Below are 26,642 nucleotides of genomic sequence, written 5' to 3'. Positions count from 1 at the left end.
TGTACAGTATGGCTGTTTAAATATCCCAAAATGCAAACTCAATGAACGCTAAATGTTCTGTTGATGAAACGCAGCTACACTACCAAGTTACTGTCTGAGACATGTAAAAAATATATGACATAATATATTCATATTATTTGAAGCTAAAACAACAATAATAATAACAATAATAATAATAATTATAATTATAATTATAATAATACATCTAAGTTAACATATATATTATTTGTTCATTTATTTATTTATTTTCTCAGACACTATCAACTAACCATATGATTGTGTTTTAGTTGCAAATTTGTATTCATCTTTAAACTGTGAAAACTTCGTATGACATTTCTTTTTTCAATATACTTATGTTTCCGGTGAAAGAAAAGTAATTAACGAGACTTAATTCATTGCACTACACACAAAGGCAACTTTTCCGATAACAAATTACATTCTGGGCCCATTTCTTCATTCCAATGTTCCGGCGTCACAGGAAGCCGGGCGAGGCCGGAATCAGCGGGGAGGTTCTGCCCTAGTCATTGGAAATTAGTTTAAGTGGAATGTAATTTGATTAGAGGGTGACGCAGAAAGCCAAATGGGGACTTATTGAGGAAAGTGTCGGAGAGGACGGAACACAAGAAGGGTCACTTTCTGACACTCAATAACCCGACCACGCCGCTCCAAACACACGTAAACACCTTAAACACCTTAATTATTACCTTAACCCGAAAACAGAGCTTTATTGGGGTATCCATGGCATGTAAACGCATTGATTGAATGTGACTGCTTTACACTTTGCATTACACCCTTGATAAATAATTTAGACGTGTTAAAATGATCTGGTGAGAATTCCATTCCCGACTCAGAGCCGACTCAAACAAACTAAGAGTCAGAAAACAACTCATTTTTACAGGCGCTCGTAAAGAGCCCGATCAACAAACTTTTTCCATCCCCACGGGATAATGAGGCAAACTGAACGAGTGTTGAAAATATGTCCGACACTGTTATTACTTCATAACTTATCCATTTGTTCCAGCTTTTAAATTTCCAAACTTTTGAATTCTATCTTATATATATATATGTTCTTCTATCTGCTGATGGCCCAGATTTTTTAGACAATGATAAGAGATTAAAAGTGCATAATTATTCCCGCCGTCTCTATCTGCGCCAGGCATCCTAAATCCTAAATTGCACAGACTGTGTGAAGCGTTGGTATCCGTGAATCTCTTATCTTTGATAGCGGCTCCGTGAGATTTTACTCAAGGAAACATCGGCGTTCGTTTTTTTTTTTTTTCAGAATTTAAAACAATGTCTCTTCTCCAGTAGTACTCCCTAAAAAAAAAAAAAAAAAAGCTGTTGATATTTTTGCTAAAAATACGGTTTATTTTTGAATTTCATTAACAAAACAAAAGACCAGGAAAAAAGGACATATTATTTTATCCTTCTGGAAATGTATCTACTATTATTTTATATTTATTAATAGCATCGAACTTTAAAACTTCCCCTTCGTTGGAACTTTATGGAAAAATTTGATTTTTGTTCACGTATGAGATAGATGGAATACTTTCTGACATGATTCACTGCACAGGAGACGTGTGCAGCATGGGACGGGGGGATTAAAAAAAGAGATAAAATATATCTTACTTCATGTTATTCATTCATGCATTTTGATTTGTGCAGAATTATATTACCATGACCTAGAGAACCCTGTTGCTTATGCACAGTGCCTCAACACACACACACACACACACACAGACACACACACACACACACACACATGCACACACACACATGCACACACACACATGCACACACACACACATGCGCACACACGCACGCACACACGCACACACACACAAACACACACACAAACACACACACACACACACACACACACACACACAAACACACACATGGGGATGGTAGCTCAGGAGGTAGAGCTGGTGGTCTAGTGATCTAAAGGTTGCTGGCTGGATCCCAGGCTCCTCCTGCTAGCATGCTGTAGTGTCCTTGAGCAAGACACTTAACCCCTAATTGCTCCTGATGACTGCGTCCGTCGCTGTTTGAATAATTGTAAGTCGCTTTGGATAAAAGCGTCTGATCAATGAAATGTAAAATGCACACGAACATACACACAGACGTACCTTCTATCTCAGAGTTTCTGTGGCGTGAGAAGTCGCTTCGAATTCCACTTAAAGCAACGTTATGTAACTTCTTTATCCTTAAGGTCTTGTAATATTGAGGACTGCACCTCTTTCACCCCCACCCACACCCCCCAACGCCTGTTCTTGCACTATGTAACTTTGGTGTTCAGGTTCGAAAATGTGGGAAAAGTGCGTTACGCTCTGCCGCGCTACCTCACTTCCTTGATGTTTGGCTCCTGTAAATACAGTTTTTTGCATGGTAAAATGCTTAAAAGAAACACAAACGATGAATGATAAACCTGCCGGTCAAAACGTCCAGTGATAAGGCTCACACAAAACCTTGCCGCTCCGCTCCCCCTGCGGTGCGGACGACACGGGGCAGCGGCGCGCCCGGCGCCCGCACCTCGGCCGGCGTGCTGCTTCGCCCTCTGACTCGCGCGTGTGAGCCAGGTCCGGCACATCTGGTCCCTGCACCGGTGGCAGGGCGGGGCCCCGTCCCTCCCCACGCCCTCTGGACCCCGCGGCTCCCCTGGAGCCCTGGACCGAGTGCTTGCCGCACTAGGCGCACATTACATTGGTGTTCATAAAAACAGACTGTTATTGGAACGTGAGCGATAAGGTTCAAATTTGATCATTTTGATTATTAAAAAATTGATTATTTTTCTGACAAAAGTGCAATCGCACGCAGAAACTGTAGGGGCGCCAAATACCAAAAGTTACATAGTGCTGTTTCAGAACACATAAAGAATGGAAACAAGCTCTTGTGTTGCGAGGTCAAAAGTGCAAGTCTGAACTATAGGGGTGTTAGTATTATGAAAGGTATGACTCGGTTCCTAACGAGTCACAGAGTAACAGGAGTCGTTGAGTTTTTCCCCGACTTGTGGTTCGTTTGGGTCAGTGGGTGTAACGCACGGTGCGCTCCGCACGTCCTTGGGACCCCAGCGACCCCCGAAGTGTGAAGTACATCGAATGAAGGGTTGTTGAGATAATTGAAGGGCACGCATCCATAGATTCCTTCCCCTCTTGCTGGATCCACCCACTAGCAGCGGCTTTGGCGTTGACAACTCGCGAGCGTCAGGGATCAGAGGTTGAGGAACTGGTATTGACGTCTGCATCACGTGAGTGAAAGACGACTCGTGAGCTGAACTCTGAGGCGGCACATCCATTGGTATAGATGTGTTGAAAAACATGATCCCACATACAGCGGCGTGTACCGCACGCCGCTACCCCTGTCCTCTCATTCAGAGCATTTACCGTCCTTCAAAAGCTTTGTCTTCTTCTCTAAAGGACACCATATGCATGCCGCCTCATCTATAATGGAGAACTCTCAATGATCCCATCACACACAGGAGGTCGCGGCCGATAATAAAACGTCAAATTGAAGCACAGTGCCGTCTGCCATGACATATCCCGGCTGCTAATGTCAGATGTAAGCGCTCCGCTGTCATTAAAAGGGAATGAAAAGTAGAACATTCCACTTCTCAGTCCCACAGATGTGTTGGCCCCCTTATTTTAACTATACTTGCAGAACGCAAAACAGAAAAATACGAAAAAATATATCCTGCTTAGAGTGTTTTATACAATTGTATTATTATGTTTAATTATTACCTATTTATTATTATATATATATATATATATTTTTTTGGCTGTGGTAAGCACAACATGTGGAACGTGACACTAAAGACGCCTTTACTCTGAATCCGACAACTGAACCGACTGTTGGAACGGACGTAAGTGTATATAGAAAAATCTTTTTTTCAGTGGTTTATCATTTTTCATCGAATCTAAAAGTGTAAAACTCCCTTCATGTAGTTTTTGCGAAAACCCCATGAATTCATTTTGTGATCATATTGGTGACACCCAACATCACTGTAAAATAAATCATTATTTTGAATACATAGGATTGGATAGATACTTAGTTTTAGCCCAGTTCCAACAAGCTATACCCTAACTTGCCAGTTGCTTAGCAACAGCCGCTTCCGGTCGGAGTGTGGGATCTGAAATTTGTTGAAAAAAAGAGACACATCAACAACACATCCGATCAGAAAGAGAAACATTCTGCATCGCAAAGGGGTGGGGCTTACTGTAGAGGGGTGTGGCTTGTCACAAAAGGGGAGGGGCTTACCACCGGCGATTTCCAGCTCTCCACGAGAAATGAGACTTCCAGCAAGTCTTTTTTTTGGGGGGGGGTTCAGTGCCAAGTGCCGAGAATTAGCACCTCAAATAAATGACCACCAGTTTGGAATGATGACATTTCATTCAGGCAACAAATTGCGCGGACAGGCGCTGATGAAAGAATCCGTCTTTTGAATTTCGTCTTTTGTCGTGATGCAGAGCTGGGAAAGGGCAGACGGAGCAAGGTGCAGTATGAATGAATAGGCAACGACGAGTCAAAGGGAATAACTGAGGCTACACCAGAGAGAATTCAGTGCTTAGTGAGTTATAAATGAAGCCGCCTTGAGTCCTCAAAGCCACGCCGTTATGCACCGCCCGCCTCCTCCATCACCTCAATTAGAGTGCTGCTGCTGCTGGTGGTGGTGGTGGTGGTGGTGGTGGAGGGGTGGGGGTGGGGGGGTTGATGGTGTACTATCTCAGCCGGGGCCAAGCATCCGCCGCAATTTACAGACTCATCACTTCCACCGAAATGCTACTCCCATCGGAGCGGTTAGAGCGGCTAACTTAAGCCCCTCCAGCGAGCCCTGAAGCCCCATCGAGTCGGATCCCTCACACTCCAACCGCACACATGCACAGCGCGTCAAAATAACACAGGGATCCAAAGGGAGATCGAGAGCTACAACATCGCGATCGGCTTATTGACGCCGGGCGATCGTTTCAATTAGCGGTGTCAGAGAGGCATGGATTTCCCCCCACGGTGATAAAAACCCACTGGACACGACGCCCGTGGGAGTCGTTTGCCTTTTTATTTGCTTTGTTTTAAGTAAGACGCACAGTGGAGGGAGAACATCCCAACCCCGGCGCTTCGGATTCCTCGCGGGGTCGTTACTCTTCGTTAAAGGTGTTAGGGTGGCAGCAGCTCGCGTAGTAGATTCCTGATTCCTCGTAGGATCCTCGCAAAGCCCTCCATCCCTTCTCCATCGTGACGATATAGAACAATACAGAACGATGGTCCATAACCGTGATGTTGCTTTGTGACGTGATGAATTAGCGACCGCTGAGTAAATTAACTAATCGTGTCATGGGTTGGAGGTAAATCTCTGGCATTACTGCGATGGAAATAGGACGCAACAAGCAACAATTATATATATATATATATATATATATATATATATATATATATATACAGTGGTACCTCGACTAACGACTGCATCTACTACCAACTGATCCAAGATACCAGTAGCGATAGTCGCTAAAATTTCTATTGACTTGCGACCGACTGCTCCAAGATACAAGCGTGGAAATTTGCAGTTGGCGTCCCAGCGGCCAGTCAGCGGTCAGTCAGCATTCAGTCAGCCATCAGTCAGTCAGCCGTCAGTCAGCAGTCAGTCAGCATTCAGTCAGCCATCAGTCAGTCAGCCGTTAGTCAGTCAGCCATCAGTCAGCAGTCAGTCAGCATTCAGTCAGCCATCAGTCAGTCAGCCCTCAGTCAGTCAGCAGTCAGTCAGCATTCAGTCAGCCATCAGTCAGTCAGCCGTCAGTCAGTCAGCCATCAGTCAGCAGTCAGTCAGCATTCAGTCAGCCATCAGTCAGTCAGCCCTCAGTCAGTCAGCAGTCAGTCAGCATTCAGTCAGCCATCAGTCAGTCAGCCGTCAGTCAGTCAGCCATCAGTCAGCAGTCAGTCAGCATTCAGTCAGCCATCAGTCAGTCAGCCCTCAGTCAGTCAGCAGTCAGTCAGCATTCAGTCAGCCATCAGTCAGTCAGCCCTCAGTCAGTCAGCAGTCAGTCAGCAGTCAGTCAGCGGGCGACCTACATGGTGTCTGCACGTAGTTTGTGGCTCATCTATATTTTTTCATATTTACTGTGTTTGTTCTGTGTATTTTGTTTATTTTCACCCTTCATGATGAGTCCGAAGACGAAGGACGATGGGAAAAAGAAAAAGGCAACGACTCCCATTGAAACAAAGAAGGAAATCATAGAAAAATATGAGCTTGGTGTATATGGGAAAAACTGCTTCGACATACGACTGTTTTAACAGTAACTATAAGACGACCGTTCTTATAGAACCAATTACAGTCGTAAGTCGAGGTATTACTGTATATATATACACACCGATCAGCCACAACACTAAAACCACTGACAGGTCAAGTTAAGAACACTGCTCATTTCGTTCCAACGGCACCTGTCAAGGGGTGGGATATATTGGAAGCAAGTGAACCGTCAGTTCTTGCATTTGCTGTGTTGGAAGCAGCAAAATTGGGCAAGTACGAGGATCTGAGCCACTTTGACAAGCGCCAAATTGCAATGTCTAGACGACTGGGTCAGAGCATCTCCAAAATGGCAGGTCTCGTGCTATGCAGTGGTAAGTACCAACCAAAAGTGGTCCAAGGAAGGACAACCGGTGAACCGGGGACAGGGTCATGAGTGCACATTTATGTGCGTGGGGAGTGAAGTGCAGAAGTCTGGTCTGATCCCACAGAAGAGCTACTGTAGCACAAACTGCTGAAAAAGTTCATGCTGCTCTGATAGAAAGGTGTCAGAGCACACAGTGCATCGCAGCTTGCTGCGTTTGGGGCTGCATAGACGCAACCCGGTCAGAGCGTCCATGCTGACCCCTGTCCACCCCTGAAAGCACCTACAATGGACACATGAGCATCAGAACTGGACCATGGAGCAATGGAAGAAGGTGGCCTGGTCTGATGAATCACATTTTCTTCTACATCATGTGGCACAGCTTCATTTCCCTGGGGAAGAGATGGCACCATGATGAACTATTGGGAAGAAGGCAAGCTGGCGGAATCAGTGTGAAGCTCTGGGCAATGTTCTGCTGGGAAACCTTGGGTCCTGGCATTCATGTGAGTGTCACTTTGACACATACCACCTGCCTAAACATTGTTGCAGACCAAGTTCACCCCTTCATGGCAACGGTATTCCCTGATGGCAGTGGCCTCTTTCAGCAGGATAATGCAAACCTGCCACACTGCAATAAATGTTCAGGAGTGATTTGAGGAACATGACAAAGGGTTCAAGGCGTTGACTCGGCCTCCGAATTCTCCTGATCTCAATCCCATGGAGCATCTGTGGGATGTGCTGGAACAACAAGCCCGATCCATGGGGGCCCCACCTCACAACTTCCAGGACTTAAAGGATCTGCTGCTGACGTCTTGGCGCCAGATACCACAGGACACCTCCAGAGGTCTAGTGGAGTCCGTGCCTTCACGGGTCACAGCTGTTTTGGTGGCACCAGGGGGAGCTACACAATATTAGTTGTTATTAGTGGTGTGGCTGATCGTAGTAGGTATTTACGGTGTGTGTGTCTGTGTGTGTGCGTGGACATTATTCAGCACCACGGACAGTGGAAGCCCCAACAGTTGGCTTTTCTGCTGCAGCCCGCCTATAAGAACATCCTTCTAACATTTAAAACTTCTTTCAACCATATTTTAAAACCTCATTCATTCATATTTGTGACCAAAAAATATATGTATTTCATGATTTTTTTTTTTTTACATGATTTTAAAGAGTTTTTGTTGTTTTACTTCTACTGTTCTCTGTTGTTTTCATTTGGAAATGAAATTTAAAAAAACATGGTTGAACAAAATAATATATATACATGTAAATTAAGCATAAGCTTACAATGCAACGTCTCTCGGATTTCAACGTAACTTATTATGTCGTGTGATTGGTTGATAACAAAGAATATCTTTCAAAAAATTTATGTAAATTCACTAAAAGACAATTCTAATTATCTGTCCTTATTTTATACCTTTCATTTGTTCTGATTTTCCTTTTGCAGTAATTGGTCGTGCGGCTAACTACCATTTATATCTAACGTCGCTCGAGCTGAGAAGCTGTCGTTGTCGCTTCAATTATTCAGAAAGTAAACTCTGTGTTAGGTCAATTTAATTATCCTTTGATGTATGGTTAAATATATCTGACGGCAATATTATATGAATTCACTCAGATGTGAATATTGCTGCGCAATGTTTGTTTCTGAGGCAGCACCGTCGCATAAATCGCTGCTGCGTTATGTCTCAACACTTTTTATTTATGTTTTAATTATTTTTTTTTACTCAGAACCGTGGAAATAGGAAATGGATTAACAGTAAATGGAGCTAAATCAACAACGATAAATCAAGTGGTAAAGGGCTTCCTCATGGATATGTCAGCTGTATTTCAACTCTATACCTCCAATATAAATATCGCAGCAAAAGGGGACTGAGTGCACTTTCTATGGGAATTATTGGCTTTCACCACTCCCCCCAAAACAAAATACCCATCAGCTTGAAAATGAACTTGGAAATAATTGTTACAATCTGGAAGAAGCAAAACTCACCAACAATATTATTTGATTTTGATTTAATCCAAATAGTTAATTGCGCTTCAAAGAAAATATGACAAACTCGTTTTTAGGATGTTCATCGGTGACGGCCTCGGCACAGGACAGCTCAGCTCCTTGATCTAACCCTAAACCTGAGCCTAACCCTACTAGTACTACTACTACTACTACTACTACAACAATTATAACTGTTATACCACTACTCCTACAACTTTTTTTACTACTACCACTACTACAACTACAACTACTACTATTAAAGTACTAGTTAGATCCCCGGCTCCTCTTGGTAGCTTGCTGATGTGTCCTTGCTACTTATCCTTCTACAACTTCTACAATTATATTACTGCTACTACTTCTAATACTAGGGTTAGGCTTAAGGGTTAACGCTAACCCTACTCCTATTACTGCTACTATTCTTATACTACTATTACTTCTCCTACTACTTCCCCTGCTACTATTATACTACTACTACTACTACTTCTCTTAGTACTAGGGTTAGAGTAAACCATAACCTTAACCCTAACCCCACTCCTATTACTGCTACTATTATCCTACTACTATACTACTACTACTACTACAACTACTACTACAACTACTACTACTACTGCTACTACTACTGCTACTATACAACTACTATTACTACTACTACTACTACTATCACTACAACTACTATACTGCTACTACTACTACTACTATTACTACTATTACTACTACTACTACTACTTCTACTTCTACAGCAAATACTACCATAGAACTATCACTACTATTACTACCACTTCTACTACTTCTACTACTACTTCTCCTTCTACTAGGGTTAGGGTAAACCCAAACCTTAACCCTTACTCTACTCCTATTGCTGATACTATCATTAAACTACTACTACTACTATTACTACTACTACTACTGCTACTTCTCCTACAACGAGGGTTAACCCTAACAAAACCCTACTGTATTGCAGCCATTATTATACTACTACTACTTCTCCGACGACTAGGGTTAACCCTGACCCTAACCCTACTCCTATCGTGTTACCGCTACCATTATTATACTACTACTACTACCACTAATAAGATGAAAAAAACTTTTAAACTTGTTGTTTTTTGCGCTTCCAAGAGAGCACAGCACCAACACAACAACCTTTCTATGACAACGTCTGTGACGCTCTCATCACAGAACAGCTGCTGGACATCAAAGAGTGCTTTTCTTTTCAATTGTACGTACAGTATGTACATTGTTTATTTTTTATTGTATGTACAGTATGTACATTGTTTATTTTTTATTGTATGTACAGTATGTACATTGTTTATTTTTTATTGTATGTACAGTATGCACATTGTTTATTTTTGTTGTACGTACAGTATGTACATTGTTTCTTTTCAATTGTACGTACAGTATGTACATTGTTTATTTTTTATTGTATGTACAGTATGTACATTGTTTATTTTTTATTGTATGTACATTGTTTATTTTTTATTGTATGTACAGTATGTACATTGTTTATTTTTTGTTGTACGTACAGTATGTACATTGTTTCTTTTCAATTGTACGTACAGTATGTACATTGTTTATTTTTTATTGTATGTACAGTATGTACATTGTTTATTTTTTGTGTGTACAGTATGTACATTGTTTATTTTTTGTTGTACGTACAGTATGTACATTGTTTCTTTTCAATTGTACGTACAGTATGTACATTGATTATTTTTGTATGTACATTGTTTATTTTTTTATTGTATGTACAGTATGTACATTGTTTATTTTTTATTGTATGTACATTGTTTATTTTTTATTGTATGTACAGTATGTACATTGTTTATTTTTGTTGTACGTACAGTATGTACATTGTTTCTTTTCAATTGTACGTACAGTATGTACATTGTTTATTTTTTATTGTATGTACAGTATGTACATTGTTTATTTTTTATTGTATGTACATTGTTTATTTTTTATTGTATGTACAGTATGCACATTGTTTATTTTTTGTTGTACATACAGTATGTACATTGTTTCTTTTCAATTGTACGTACAGTATGTACATTGTTTATTTTTTATTGTATGTACAGTATGTACATTGTTTATTTTTTATTGTATGTACTGTATGTACATTGTTTATTTTTTGTTGTACGTACAGTATGTACATTGTTTCTTTTCAATTGTACGTACAGTATGTACATTGATTATTTTTGTATGTACATTGTTTATTTTTTTATTGTATGTACAGTATGTACATTGTTTATTTTATGTACATTGTTTATTTTTTATTGTATGTACAGTATGTACATTGTTTATTTTTTATTGTATGTACAGTATGTACATTGTGTTTTTCCTGAGATGCTGTGGCAGTGGGGCCGGCTCTCCCCGCAGACAGAGTGGATTATGGCAGCAGAGCGCGGTCAGCTGTCGTCCTCCCTGGTGCTGCGACAACTTGATATTTCATTTGAATTCACGAGGCTCTGGAGGACTGACGCACAGGCTATTACCCAGAGTGCTCTAGTGCAGGGCGGGCGCACGCTCCAGAGCCCAGAGCGCCCGTCCACTTCAAAGGAATGAAACAGGATATACCTCAGAGTGGTGCTACTTTCATCAAACACAACGGCTGCTATATATATCTACTGTATACCACAGGTGATACCAGTTCAAGGGATCAGTGTGTTGCTCTTGGAGCCTTTTTCCAAAGTTAAATGAGGCCAAAAAAAAAGTACTAGAAAGAAAGAAAACTAGTGTTAAGAGTTATGTGCTTTATTAGAGGAGGTAGGCATATGTGCTGCTATGGATTAATAATACATACACTACTACTACTGCTCCTCCAACTACTACTGCTACTACTATTACGATTACTACTACTACTACTATTACCACTACTACTACTGCTACTCCTACTGCTATTACTACTACTACTGCTCCTCCTACTTCTGCTGCTACTACAACTAATACTGCTATTATTACTATTACTACTACTACTGCTACTACTACTACTATTACTACTACTACTGCTACTACTACTGCTATTACTACTACTACTGCTACTACTACTGCTATTACTACTAGGACTGCTACTACTACTACTACTACAACAAATGTTACTGCTACTGTTACTACTAATAATAATTGTATTACTACTACTGCTTCTTATGTTAATACTACTATTACTACTACTACTACTATTGAAATAATAATAACGTTACTACTACTATTACTACTACTAATGTTACTTTCACTACATCGCCACTACAACTACTCCTACTACTAATGTTACTACTACTACATCACTAACACTACTAATGTTACTACTATATCACTATTACTCCTAATGTTACTACTACTACTACATCACTACTACTACAACTACTACTATCATACTTCTACTACTCTGACCATTGCTACTATTATACAACAAGCACTACTACTACTATTACTCCTGCCACTGCTACTGTTATTATACTACTACTCCTATTACTGCTGCGTTGAATATACTGTACTACTACCCCAACTTCTACTACTCCTAACACTGTTACTATTATTATTCTGCTCCTACTACTGCTATTACTACTTCTACTCCTACTCCTTCTTCTACTACTACTATTACTTCCTCTAGTCCTACGACTTCCACTCCTATTTATGCTGCTATTACAACTATTACCACACTACTCACACACCACTCCACTCCTAAAACATGTTTAAAGGCTTAGGGATTTCAGCTTCAAATATAAACTTTATGTGGCACCGCTCCCTCCCGCCCTCCTCCACCACTACTCCCCCCCACCCTCACTCCACCCCACCCCCCGCCACTACTCCACCCTTTCTCCACCACTGGAGCCAAGGGGTTTTAAAAAGTGTGTGATGTGTGGTAGAGCTTAGCAAAGCAGAAATTCTAGGGCACGACCGAGCAGCCAGCGCTCCACTGGGTGATGTGATGTATTAGGTCATCCAGATTTAAGGCACGTGAAATTAAACATACTTTCAGGGAGAGGGGGCGGGGTGCTTGACACATCACCAGAGTGCCACCGCCACCATCACCACCATCACCACCATCATCATCATTATCACCACCATGCCACGGCGATCCGTCTGGTCAACTCGCATCACCGGCGTGGCCATATCGAAACGAAGTGCCTTTTACACACTTAAAAGCCATTATTTTATTTTCCAGCTGTTGATTTGGAAATTGGAGCGAGCGAGAGAGAGGGTGAGAGAGGGTGAGAGAGGGCGAGAGAGAGACGGGAGGGGGGAGAGACAGACGGTGATTGCGAGTTATGAAGCAGGATAAAGTCAATGATGATTTATGATAAAAGCTTATTTTATAACGTGCGCGCTTGGATCGCGGAGCGCACGTTACTCAGCCTCATGGGGTTGGCGTGTGTGTGTGTGTGTGTGTGTGTGTGTGTGTGTGTGTGTGTGTGTGTGTGTGTGTTTGTGTGTGTGTGTGTGTGTGTGTGTATTATACATGATGTATCATATATCATGTATAGTATGTCCTACATGTACGTATATTGCCGGTTCTAATCAGCGGCTGTAATGGTGAGTGAAAGGCCGTCCACACAGGAGTCAGACGGCGCGGATTAAAAATATTAATGAAATCATGATTTGCGACCTCAATTATTCCTTCATTTTAGGAAGAGGTGGAAATACTGTCAGTAGCAAATGCACGCACGCGTGCGTGTGCATGTGCGTGTGCGCGGGCGCTTGCGTGCGTGGGTGCGTGGGGGGGTAGATTTATTGTTTTATGAAGAAACTTGTAAAAAGAGACAGATGGAGAGAGAGAGCGATGGATAGAGAGGCTAGAGAGGAGAGAGAGAGAGAGAGGGGAATATGACAGACAGACAGACAGACAGACAGACAGACAGACAGATAGATAGAAAGACGGACGGACGGATAGTTTGATAGATAAGTCAAATCAAAACCATGATCATGTGCATTGATTGTTTAATGTCGTGGAACGACTCCTGATCAAAGACATCTGTAGGTTTTTGTTTGATATAAATGAACGACATACTGGACACTCAGGACATGGACACCACAGACAAATCCACTCTGCACTTTTTTAACATCCTTCTATCTTGTGGCGGCCTTAGGAGTGGGGCATCCGGGGCTTCCGCCCCCAATGTTTTATGAATGGCCCCCGATCTAAAATAGCCCCGCGGGACCGGCTCCGCGGCCCCGAACGCTCCCTCTGCGTTTTTGCGTGGTGGCGCCAGGACCGTGGCTCACCACTCATTGTCGAGCCACGGTCCTGGCGCCACCGCGCAAAAACGCAAAAACAGTGTGTTTTTATTTTAGATTTGCGTTATTCTCATTTATTCAGTTTCCTTATGGGACGAAACAAGCACCCTGCGTAATGGGGACACTTTCTCCATCACTCTCTTACCCTGAGCCTTGGGCTAAAGTCCCTGATGTGGTTGCAACACCCCTGCTACTCTCCCAGTAAAACAAACTCTACAGCAGGTACTGTATTTCAGCTGTGAATCCACGTGCTTGTTCCCAGCTCCCAGTCCAGTTATGCGACTAACCTGTTGCGCGTCCTGAATAACAATCGGAGGAAAACACACACATTGCGACCACATCCCAAATGATTCGATCTAATCTGCCACCCCCCCTCCCCGCCGCCGCCGCCCCCCTACAAGGGTTATCAGAGACACAAAAACAGCCTCAAATTTCCACGAGGATAATTGATTGATTTCAAAACGTCTTAATCCTTATGCCGAGAAGCTTCTTAAATGGAGGCAATTATTGGAAACGCTGGCCTTGGCGAAAAGGGGTCAGAGCCAAAAAACATATTTGGCGCAGTCACATTTAAAAACCTGCAGAGGGGTTAAAAGATCGAAAGCCCAGGCAGGGATGAACGGAGAAAGGAGGGAACTTTGGACCGACGCCTTCATGCATAAATACGGGAAACATTTGGGAAACATGTCTCGTTTGTACATTAGTTGAGAACGCAAAGTAAGGTTCAATTCGAGCACAAGGCTTCAAGTTCAATGTTAACTTCTGTAATATATATATATTTTTTAAAGAACCGTCCTGTTGGCCGTGCAGCGTGGTGTTTGATTATGTTAGCATTAGCAGCATGCTAGCAGGCCGTGGAGCCGCAACCTGGCCTGCGGAGGAGCCAGCAGGGGGCACCGGAGGGCTAGGGTGGGAGCCCAGTGCCAGGGCCAGACAGCGGCACTTTGAGTTGAGCAACTACAGACACAGGGTTCAGCAAAACATTTAAACACGGAAGTTACTCCAACGTTAACATTTATTGATTGTTACACGATTAACGTGATTGGCTGTGGTTTCTTTTTTTTCTTTTTTTTCCTTTTGGCCGTGGTTTCAGCGTCTTCAGTGGAGACGCCCTCAGAACAGAGGGAACTGCCTTTTTTTCCACAAATTGGGACCTTAATTTGATATACTTGTCGAGTTTTTTTATTCAATCAAATTTGGCCGGGTGGTGAAAAACACATTGTTCCGTGGTGTGACAAACTCAGAACACAATCTTTTTTTTCACTTTACAGGTACTTTAAATTCTAGTGCAAGGTTAAATTCTAAAGGTTACATTTTAGAACTTGGTTTAATAATACAGGTCAAATTCCTGTACAGGGTTGAATTCTGAAGGTTAAATCCTCGTACAAGGAATAATGTGTATGGGGAAAATGGAAACATGGCAAGACATGACAAGATCTTCTGGACTGTTCTATATCACAATATTAGGAAAACCAAAAGAACCCGGACAAAATCTCGTCTCATATTGCACTATCAATATCATATGGACATATGGGCCTGTTCGGGCTCTATGATACAACAACATGTATGGGAAAATGGAATCTGACGACAAGCTCTGCTGGGCTGTTCCAAATCCCGGTATCACGATTACCAAAAAAAACAAAAACGCAGGTGATATCTATTCTCATATCACGATATCGATATTATACTGAGAGATTCAAGAGGTGTCACTTACATATACATACTTTCATACATATATGCAGTGAAATGTCTTTGCACCGCACCCGGAGTTTATGCACAATAGTTACTAAACCGAACATAATAGCTAACCTGATTCCTACCTAGCAACTAACTTAAACTGATTCCTAAAATGTAATGCAGTAAGTGAAATAAAATACAATTAAAATAAAGTAAGCCTCAAAAAGATAATACAAAGCGGGGGTACAAAATAGAAGGGAATAGAGTTATGTGCATGAGATGGGCCTGATTCTGATATACTGCTCTGTAATACAAATAATCAAATGTATGGTAAAATGGAACCGGAAACCCATGTGAGGCTCTGCTGCTCTGTTCTACATCACAATATTACGACAACCAAAAGGGTTTTAGACGAAATGTCATCTCAAATCACTATACCAACAATATAACGCTACATCGGACAGTTTGGGCTCAATTGTACAAAATAACAACGTACGGAAAAATGGAAAGTGAAATTTGTGAGGCGCTCCCCTTGGCCCGGAGGAGCAGGTGCGCACACTGACGAGCACTCATATCTTTAACCATGTCTGATGAAGAAGCGTTATGAAAGTGTTTAGGATATGGTTGGATATTCAGTGACCAGACACCTGCACCGCCAGACACCTGCACCGCCCGCGCTCTGCAATCGGGCTCCGACGGGACGGGGGGGGGCGGCTGCGAGTCCGCACAAGTCAGAACTGACAGTTGGATTTCTTAAATGGCCCTTATCTTGAAGGGTGTCTGGCACATGGCCGTGAGCAGATCTCATCGCTGTTTTGTTTTTTTTGTTGTCGTCGAGAAAGAAAAAAAAAAAAAAAAAAAAGGGAAAAACCCACCGGGGCTGAGTGGTGAGCCGGGAAGAGCCGGGAACGGGGGGTCATGTCCCTAATTCAGAAAATGGATTAATAAATGGATAAATATGGGGTGATGCCCGGGCTGAGGAGATAAGAGATTAATGTCGCCTTCACATGGCGACATGTTGCCATGGCAATGTACAGACTGCAATAAAATATATCAGACTAAATGATATGTCTGTTCTTATAGATAAGAATTTTCGGAATTTTCGGAATTTTCGGAAAAATGCAGCTGACGCTAAATATTTTGTGGCAAGCTTAAATTCCCTCCAAAATATATTGTCATTTATAGTTGGGTTAACTTCACACAAGCCGGGCCGAGGATTATTTTGTATCGCAAATATATTTATGTGTCAATATCGTTGTGCAGCTTCGAGAGCGAACACATCTACGGAGATCTGCTCCCTGGTATTGATCATCGATCAATTAGCCGAGTGATCAATGGCCGATCACCAGGTTTCCACGGCAATACAAGCCCTCCTTTTATTCTGATTAATAATTCATATTTAATTATATTATTATATCGGTAACAGCCCGGTGCCGCAACTTCATCAACCACCGCGTCCAAATCCTCCGTCGGCTCCAGACGAGCCTCCGTGCGATTAATCAGGAGAACAAAGTAGAGCAAAACGACTTTTACATCGATCCACGGTTTTTATTGAAGCCTTTTTAGTGCGGTACTCCGGAGGAAACGACGTCTAGCGTCGGCCGCCGCGGACACGCGCCGTAGAGTCGGCTCCTCGCCCGCTCCGCGCCTGGTTGGGCGACTACGTCACCTCCGGCGGTAATTCCGTCGCGGAGGGACGGCGAGGAGTTAAAATATTTGAACTTTGCGCGGCAAACGCCGCAATACCTAGATGTCGATACTTTGCCGATGTTTTTGGGGGATGGCGGCCGGTGCTTTCCTGAGATATAAACACAAAATAAATATTTCAGAAACGACCTTTTTTTTTTTATGTGGATATTACGACCACTGATTAGGACGGCTTCCACGGCCCATGACGTTCATAATACTGCATTCATTTACTGTGATTGAGCCTTGAAGCCGTATCATCCACCGATATCACGATATTACGATACAATCCAAAATCCCAGACGATAGCCAGTCACGTGAGACAATATGAATATTATAGGGAGACATTGATACTGGTCTGAAATACCGATCTATTCTTAATGCTCTGTTCTTCGATGAGAGAAGCTCGGCATCGCAGATACAGACGTTTTGGTTTTTTTTCCGAGACACAAAGAAACGTGTCAAACGTCTTAAATGGAGAGAAAAGGTTGCACGTCAATCAGGACATCGTCGTCCGCGGCGACGACGAGGGAGACGGGCCCAGGGTGGGCGCCCCGCGCACGATAAGATCCGATCGGACAACGCCCGACAATGAAAGAATCCCACAGCACCGCCGCCCCGCTCACCACCAAAAACACCACCAAATGCCACCGACACCGGCGACTCTGCTCGTCCACGCGTCCCACTGACAGCGAGCGACACGCAAACGATTCGCTCGCCGCGAACAAACCTTTTTGGAAAGCCCGGAGCCGCTCCGACAAAAGAGTGGACGAGCGGGACGCTGACGCCACGGCGCCATAATTGACGCGACCCATTCGCTCATTTTCCGCCGCGATGAATCACTTTGACAGGACTTAATGATTCTCGCCGACCTGGAGCCGAACCGGCTCTCCCGGCTGGCGTTCGCCGTTTCGGGAGCCGTCGTCTCGCACCCCGCCCCGCTCCCACCCCACCCCCGCCCCGCTCTCGCCCTGCTACCGCTCCTGCCCAGCTCACACCCCACCCCCACCCCGCCCCGCTCCCACCCCGCCCCGCTCCCACCCAGTCCCGCTCGAGCTCCGCCCCCACCCCGCCCCGCTCCCACCCAGCCCGGCTCCCGCTCCCACCCTCCATTTGCATTATTTCTGGAGTTTGAAGCATTTTCACGACTATTATTTTGAGGCGTTGTGTGTGTGTGTGTGTGTTTGGGGGGGGGGGTTAGCCTGAGATGGGGAGCAGCCGGTCAGGGTTAGAAGGAGGAAGTTCTCTCTACCTCTAACCCTCTCTCTCTCTCTCTCTCTCTCTCTCTCTCTCTCTCTCTCTCTGACAGCGTCGTTATTACCAAGGACATTGGTCTCGGTTCTAATGAACTACGACATCAAGGCTGGCTGGCGTTTCGCTGCATCACAGCTCCCTCTACCCAGTATACTCTGCAGGAATCGCCATGGAAACCGCTACCTTAACACCCCTTTGTGTGCGTGTCTGTGTGTGTGTGTGTGTGTGTGTGTGTGTCTGTGTGTGTGTGTGTGTGTGTGTGTGTGTGTGTGTGTGTGTGCGCGTGCATGTGTGTGAGAACCAGCTGAACCGGATTCTATTTGCCAACATCTGTATTTCTGTTGCTTTGTGGGTCTTTTGTTTTGTTTTTTCCCCCCCACGCTTTGCATCGATTGGGAACACACAACTCGCTTGGTAAATCTAAACTTTTGCTTTTTTTTGTTTTTCCCCCGTTGCATCGTACGGTTCTTGTCGAGCTGCCGCGACCTTTGACACCGAGATTTTCCTTCACAACTGTACATCCTCCACAAGTGAGAAAAGTAATAATAATTAAAAAAAAAAACCCTAATAAATAAAATGCAGGAAAAAAACAAGTAAATATTGATTTGGAGAGGTTGTGATGAGGTCAGCATGTAATGGGTGAAGCCGAGGAAAATCAGTGAATAAGATAAAATAAAAAAATAAGACGGAATCGGTCGTCGGTCATTCGGTGGTGAAGCTTTCTTGGTGACATTTTCATAGACTTTGGAATTTGGAATTTTGAAAAGCAGCCTGAAAAAATAATAAATAATCTTTTTCTTTTATTTTTAATGAACAGTGACACAGAATAACATTCGCCTGTGGGATAAATGGAATGGCCAGCGGGTGAATGAACCATTCACAAGTTCAGGCCCGAAGGCTTCCTTCTTGTTCTTGGCTCCCTTTTCGCTTCTTTGTTTTGCCATGGTGCATCCTACCTTATACCATTCATAACAGTTAATTGTAAATAACAATCATTGAAAAAAAATGCACAAAATGCACAAATTGCACAGCTTTCGGAAGGTGAATTTGCTCAGCTTAGTGTTTTTCAGGTTTATTGCCGGCATTTTGTTTACTGTTTACATTTTTAGGTTTATTCCCTTTCATTTCCATTTGTCTTCATCTTTCTGGTTCACTGCAGTATTTCATTATGTATTATATGTGACCACACACAATAAGTAATCTGCTTTAGTTTTTGGGGGGGTCACTTGTGTTTTTGTTTTTTATGTTTTTGTGTTTTTTTATTTATACTTTTTTTTTTGTTTTCAATTTTTTTTTTGTCTTTTGTGGTTTACCATGAGGTCATCTACAACAAAAGAGAATGAGAAAAAACAAACCTCACTCACATTCACTGTTCCCTGGCTCCCACGACCGTCACCTGCAAGAGAAAAGACGCAGGCGGCGAGACGACCTGCTACGCCGCCTGCGTGTCCCCTTCTGACGGATGCATTGATGGGAATTTTGGCGCGGCGCGGCAGAGCATTTGTTCACAACGGACACGGTGAGTCGGGAGCCGGGGAAGGGTGATTGTGAGTGAGCTTCTTTTTTATTTATTTTTTTATTTATTGCCTAAATAGTAATTACCAAGCGATCCTGACACAATCTGCTTTACCTGCGCATGTGTCTGGCTTGTGACACTTTCTTTTTCTTTTTTTTCGCCCTTTGGACGGCGTTTCAGAAAGACGGTTGCATAATTCCAACAAGTGGGAAGTGAATTCGAGAGACGAGGAGGAGAGGAGGGCGAGAGAGGAAGAGAGGAAGAGCGGGGGAGAGGGGAAGAGATGGAGGGGGAGGAGAGGGGAGGGGCGAGGGGGCGAGGGGGAGAGGAGGCGAGGGGGATAGAACAGGGGGAGAGGAGACGAGGAGAGGAGGAGAGGAGGAGAGGAGGAGAGGGGGGTGGGAGAGAAGAAAGAAGGGGGGGGCGGGGTTAAGGGAGAGAAGATGAGGAGACAAGGAGCGGGGAGGAGGAGAGAAGAGAGGAGGAGAGGGGCAGATTGACGGGGAGGAGAGGTGAGGGGAAAGGAGGGGAGGAGAGGAGGAAATGAGAACAGGGGAGGAGGAGAGGAGTGGAGAGGAGAGGGGGAGACTGAAGAGGAAAGGAGAAGATGGGAGGAGAGTAGAGGAATGGTGATGAAAGGAGAGAAGGTGGAGGAGGAGAGAAGAGGGGGAGTGGATAAGAGGGGAGGAGGAGAGGGGTGGGGGAGATGGGGGAGAGGTGAGGTGAGGAGGAGAGAAGAGGAGAGAAGAGGAGGAGGAGAGAAGAGATGAGGAGGAGAGAAGAGGAGAGGAGAGGAGAGAAAAGGAGAGGAGGAGAGGTGAGGAGGAGATGAGAGGAGAGGAGGGGAGAAGAGGAGAGGAGGAGAGGTGAGATGAGGAGGAGAGAAGAGGAGAGGAAGAGATAAGAGGAGAGGAGGAGAGGTGATGAGAGGAGATGTGAAGAGAGGAGAGGAGAGGAGGAGAGGTGAGGAGGAGATGAGAGTTGAGGAGGAGAGAAGAGGAGAGGAGGATAGGTGAAGAGAGGAGAGGTGAGGAGAGGAGGGGTGAGGAGAGGAGAGGAGGAGAGGTGAGGAGAGGAGAGGTGAGGAGGAGATGAGAGTTGAGGAGGAGAGAACAGGAGAGGAGGATAGGTGAAGAGAGGAGAGGTGAGGAGAGGAGGGGTGAGGAGAGGAGAGGAGGAGAGGTGAGGAGAGGAGAGGTGAGGAGGAGATGAGAGATGAGGAGGAGAGAAGAGGGGAGGAGGAGGGGTCAAGGCTCTTAACTAATGACCTAAATTCTGAAATTTAGTATATTATTTACTTGAATGCATTTTGCTGTTTTTTATTGTTATTATTACACTTCCTTCTATTATCAATATTATTATTTATTTTTTTAAATTGATAATACTAATAATAATAATTAGAATATTTTTTAGCATAATTAGTAATAAAAACATTGTTTTTTTCTAGATTTTTATGGTCTTCTATGTAAAACACTTTCAGTTCCATGTTCTGTATGAAAAGTGCTATACAGAAAAAAGTTATTGTAATTATTATTATATATTATGTTATTAATATTATTATTATTATTATTATTACTACTATTATTATTATTATTAATATTATTATTATTACTAGGGTTAGGATTATTATTATATCAATGTCTTCTCTTTTCTAAACATATTCAAGTAAGTAAATAAAACTCAAAAACAGACTTGATTTGTCCAGAAAAAAAATGCAACAGAAGCCGCTCAAACTTTTGTCTCGGCGTCCATCACTTACGGCGGTGTCTTGGGAGATAAGATCACAGCCTGAGACAGAGTTACAAGGGAATAGTGTGTGTGTGCGCGTGTGTGTGTGTGCGTGTGTGTGTGTGTGCGTGTGTGCGTGTGTGCGTGTGCGTGTGTGCGTGTGTGCGTGTGTGCGTGTGTGCGTGTGTGTGTGTGTGCGTGTGTGTGTGTGTGTGTGTGTGTGCGCGTGCGTGCGTGCATGTTGGTTTTAAGGTTTTTAGGAAGCAGGAGACCGGCAAATCGGTGTGACGGAACGAGAATCAGATCGAGAATCAGAATCAAAATAAGAATCAGAATCAAAATCAAATTGAGAATCAGAATGAGAATAATAACCAGAATGAGAATCAGAGTGAGAACCAGAAATATAGTCAGAATCAGAATCAGAATGATAATGACAATCGGAATCAGAATGAGAATACAAATGATTATGAGAAGTAGAATGAGAATCAGAATGGACATAGAAATCAGGGTTAGAATGAGAACCAGAACGAAAATCTGAATGAGATCAGAATGAGAATAAGGATCAGAATGAGAATCAGAATGAGAATCAGAGTGAGAATCAGGATCAGAATGAGAATCGGAATGATATTCAGAATCTGAATGAAAACAGTTGCGGAATCAGGATGATCCAGAGAATGAGAATCATAATGAGAATGGGAATCCAAATGAGATTCAGAATCAGAATGAGAATCAGAATGACTTTATTCCACCGGGTGCATTTACATAAACAAGGAATTGGTGATGATTGGTGTGTTCCACAATAGATTCGCAAAAAAAGTCCAACATTAATAAACTAGAGAATAATATATATAATAAAACAAAACAAAACAAAACAGAAAATAGCGAAATATATAGAGAACATGTCCAGAATTAAAATGTGACTTTAATGCACAGGATAAGTTATTGGTATGGGTATGTAAGGGTATAAATTATAAATATGAATTATTGCTCGGTGGAGTTATTACAATTGATGGTGTTATTGCAGAATATTTTTGTAACTTGGCATCACCTTCAACACGCGTTTTGACCTAAAGCCCAAGTCAATTGTAAGAAGGTTACAGCGAATGAATCGAGTCCAACTAGAGAATGATTATATATTATTCAAAATGCTGGACGTCTCATCAGCCCCCCCCCCCGCTCAGGCTGCCCAGCCTCTTGTCCTCTTTATTCTCACAGAATAAAATGTTTAATGGAACTTCAGCCTGTCATGCACCAACTCCTACCAAGTCAAATTCCTTGTGCACGGGAACCGCACTTGAAGCGAGTCAGACTGATTCCCACGCCGATCCGGGCGCAATACGACGCAGCGGCGTCACAAACTCCAGCCACCGCGTTAACGCGAGCCTCGCCCTGCACAGCGTGTGATTTTGGGTGCGAGTTGGGAAACATGGCCCCAGGTTCGGAGCCAGGTATCGACCGGCCGCGCGGAGTCGACCGGGAAAGAATTCCGACCTGGCGCTGTGACCGGGCGCTGTGCTCACCGCCCGACGTGCAGCCCGGGGCTTAAAACCACACGAACTTTGAGCCCAGCGCCCGACGCCGCCGCGCGTTTACGCGCAGCGTCGAGTCTCCACCGAAGGCATCTTTGTTTTTTGTTTGTTTTGTTTTGTTTTTCTTTGTTGTTTTTTTTTGGGGTTTTCAAAATCCTCCCACTCACCCATGTCGGTGCATCTGTTCGTCCTCCCGCCTCCCGTGCACGGATCACGACTTGCGTTGAGCAGCGGTTGTCCTTCCACCTCCAACACCCCCCCACCCACCACCACCACCACCACCTCCTCCCCACTCCCCCGTCCGCCGCGCACGCCGCTGCGGGGCGATGCGCTGCGCGACGAGCGAGCGACGCGCGTCTCTTCAGGCGAGCGCGGTCCCACCTGCCTCCATCCCGGATTAGCAGCCCAAACGCCGTCGAGTGGGGCGCAAGTTCGCGCCCATGGTTCCCGCGGCGGCTAAACTTTTCGATCGGGCCGTGTTAAAAACGCCGGATCATCACGATACGGGGACAACTTTTTTTTTTCTTTTGTCAATCGGAGATGCCGAGGTGCGGCGATCCGGGCGAGGAGGAGGAGGAGGAGGAGGAGGAGGAGGAGGAGGAGGAGGAGGAGGAGGAGGAGACGCTGTTTCCTCTGGGAAAAACAAATACAAAAAAAAAAAAAAAAAATGCAAATGCGCCAAAAAAAAAAAATCAAAGCAAATCAAATCAAATCCTTGCAAAGAAGAAGGCAAAACACTACCGAGGTTTTTTTTTTTTTAAATAGTCCAAAAAAAAATGACTATTTTAGAAACAAAAGGGTTATTTTCCGTGCGCAAACGTCCAGATTAAAAACAAAAAAAAGAAGAGGGTTTCGCGGCGCGGCGCGGTGCAGCAACCGGGAGCGGAACGGGCAACCAACGCTCTGCCGCCACAGCAGGCTGGCAACCGTGGAGGCTCGTGCGCGCATCCTTGAGCAGGTTACGTGCACGCGCGACGGGGGAACGGAAGGCGTGGGGGCGCGCGTGCACGTGCACATGTACATATATATATATATATATATATATATATATATATATATATATATATATATATATATATATATATATATATATATATATATACATATATATATATATATATGTACATGTGTCGATATGTATTCTTTCCCTGTGACACACACGCGCACGCACGCACGCATATGCAGGTGTGTGTGTGTGTGTGCGCGCGCTTGTGTATTTCCGCGCGTGCGTGCGTGTAGGTGTGTGTCAGCCAGGGGAAGACGGGGGGAGAGACGGAGACGGAGGGAGAGAGAGAGCGACGGAGACGAGGGGGAGGAACAGGGGGGAGGCAGAGCAGGGGGGGGGGGGGCAGAGCAGGGGGGGGGGCAGACATAATGATCTACTCTGTGTTACGGTTTCCCACTGATTGCCTTGTTATTCCGTCTTCTCTTTCCTCTCTCCTCGCATCGCGCCATTCATCCCCTTATTTCTGCTGTTACAGGCGTTCAGCTTTACAGGCGTTGCTCGAGTGTGCGTGCGTGTGTGCGTGTGTGTGTGTGGTGATCAGTGCGGCAGGAGTGGGATGCCGGATCCCACTCGTGTTGCATCAGTAGCGTGGATGGGAAGGCTCCTCCACGAGCCTCCCCTCCTCCCCCTCCTAAAAACAGACGCAGATTAAGAGCAGAAACTACAACACGACCATTTCGTTTAAAGCATTTCAGGTTTCCGGTTTGTTGTGTGTTTCACTTTTCATTTTTATATTTACATATATATATTTTTTTGTATATTATATATATATTATATATATTGAGTTTGTTATTATTACCGCCTAATTGTTTTTTGTGAGCTGCTGGGACACAGCAAGTTCTAGGTATCTATCTATCTATCTATCTATCTATCTATCTATCTATCTATCTATCTATCTATCTATCCATCTATCTATCTATCTATCTATCTATCTATCTATCTATCTATCTATCTGTCTATCTATCTATCTATCTATCTATCTATCTGTCTATCTATCTGTCTATCTGTCTGTCCGTCCCTCCGTCCGTCCGTCTGTCTATCTATCTGTCTGTCTGTCTACTTTAGACATTTAAATTGCGCTTGTTTCAAAGGGTATTATAATGTAGAGTTATGTGGTTTATTAAACTATCCAATTATCATAACAATTTACTTTATAGAGACGGGCACCACTTTCAATTTAGGAAGAATGGAAAATAAACCACATCAACTGTGACCGTTCAGTCTCCAGGATTGGAGTTATTTTCGATACATTGACCTCTGTCTTCAATTTTTTAAAGAACAAAATCAGACAAGCTTCTTCCTGATAAATGGGATTCATTTTATCATGCTCAATAATTGAAAAAAAAGGAAATAATCCTAAAATATGTTAAAAAATGAAACAGTAAAACAAAGGATAAGGAAAACAAGCAAATGAATACAGGATTTTAAAATGGGGACAAAACTAACTCAGGGACAAAGGTGAGGTAGGGAGTTATTACATTACATTTAGCAGACGCTTTTATCCAAAGCGACTTACAATTGTTCAAACACCGACGGACGCAGCCATCAGGAGCAATTAGGGGTTAATTGTCTTGCTCAAGGACACTACAGCATGCTAGCAGGAGGAGCCTGGGATCGAACCGGCAACCTTTGGATCACTAGACCACCAGCTCTACCGCCTGAGCTACCATCCCCATTATGGGACAGTTATGGGACTCTTTCGTCAAAGTAATATAAAGCGAAACACGCTAAGGACAGTTGACTTATCCAAAATGGGCATTCATTAAAATCATCAACTCGTATCGTGGAGCAGGGTGGGAGCCTTTGCCTTACTGGTCATAGAGTCAGAGTTGGAGAGTTTCAACTGACTTCCGTAAAAAAAAAGGGAACAACATTGTGTCCGTGCCCGCTGAACTACCCGCTCGTCTGCCGCAGGTTTTCTGCTATGCCGTGCCCCCGCCCGCTCCAGCGGTTTGGTTGTGTCCCGGGCAAACGGCGATGGTTAACCCAGCGGGTGGGTCCTGAACGCAGAATGTGACGAGGTGTAACGGCTTCCCTCCATGGGGGCCCGGATGGCCTGGCGACGGCTCCCAGTGTTCCCCCGGGGATGTCGTATAAAAATGAATCTGGCCACACTAACTTTACTCAGCTAGACCTGGTTATTTCGTGGGTCGGGTGAAGAACGACGAAAGGAAAATAACATAGGGTTGTAGATAGCAGTGCTTTAGATCGGTAACTCAAGCAGAACTGAGGACAAAATGTAATTGCGCGTGAACTTTGGCAAAAACAAACTCAGAAATGACGTAAAAATAAAAATTCCAATAAAAATGGGTTGCTGAGCCCAGGTGAGGTCCAGCCAAAGGCAAAAATGGTCGGCGTGTTCTTTTGAACCCTGGCTAGAGGAGGCAGAGTTTTGGCGTCTCCTCTTTTAACTGGCTGCTGATTATTGACTCGTGAATTTAATTTC

General features: G+C 43.8%; 1 protein-coding gene across 1 annotated transcript in view; it reads right to left on the bottom strand.

Annotated features, from left to right (window-relative positions):
* Nucleotides 1-23,437, bottom strand: part of LOC307243381 (leucine-rich repeat transmembrane neuronal protein 4-like) — a gene marked incomplete at its 3' end in the record, with an annotated part of 82,416 nt that extends 58,979 nt beyond the window's left edge. Inside the window, exon 1 of the mRNA XM_080018181.1 lies at nt 23,358-23,437. Within this exon, the coding sequence (XP_079874307.1) occupies nt 23,358-23,361 (4 nt within the window). The 5' untranslated portion in view covers nt 23,362-23,437. The remainder of the gene's footprint in view (nt 1-23,357) is intronic.
* Nucleotides 23,438-26,642: the final 3,205 nt, after the last annotated feature.

This window comes from Zeus faber (genome assembly GCF_960531495.2).
Source record: "Zeus faber genome assembly, chromosome: 17".
NCBI classification, from domain to species: Eukaryota; Metazoa; Chordata; class Actinopteri; order Zeiformes; family Zeidae; genus Zeus; species Zeus faber.
This window is presented reverse-complemented; position numbering and strand designations above follow the sequence as displayed.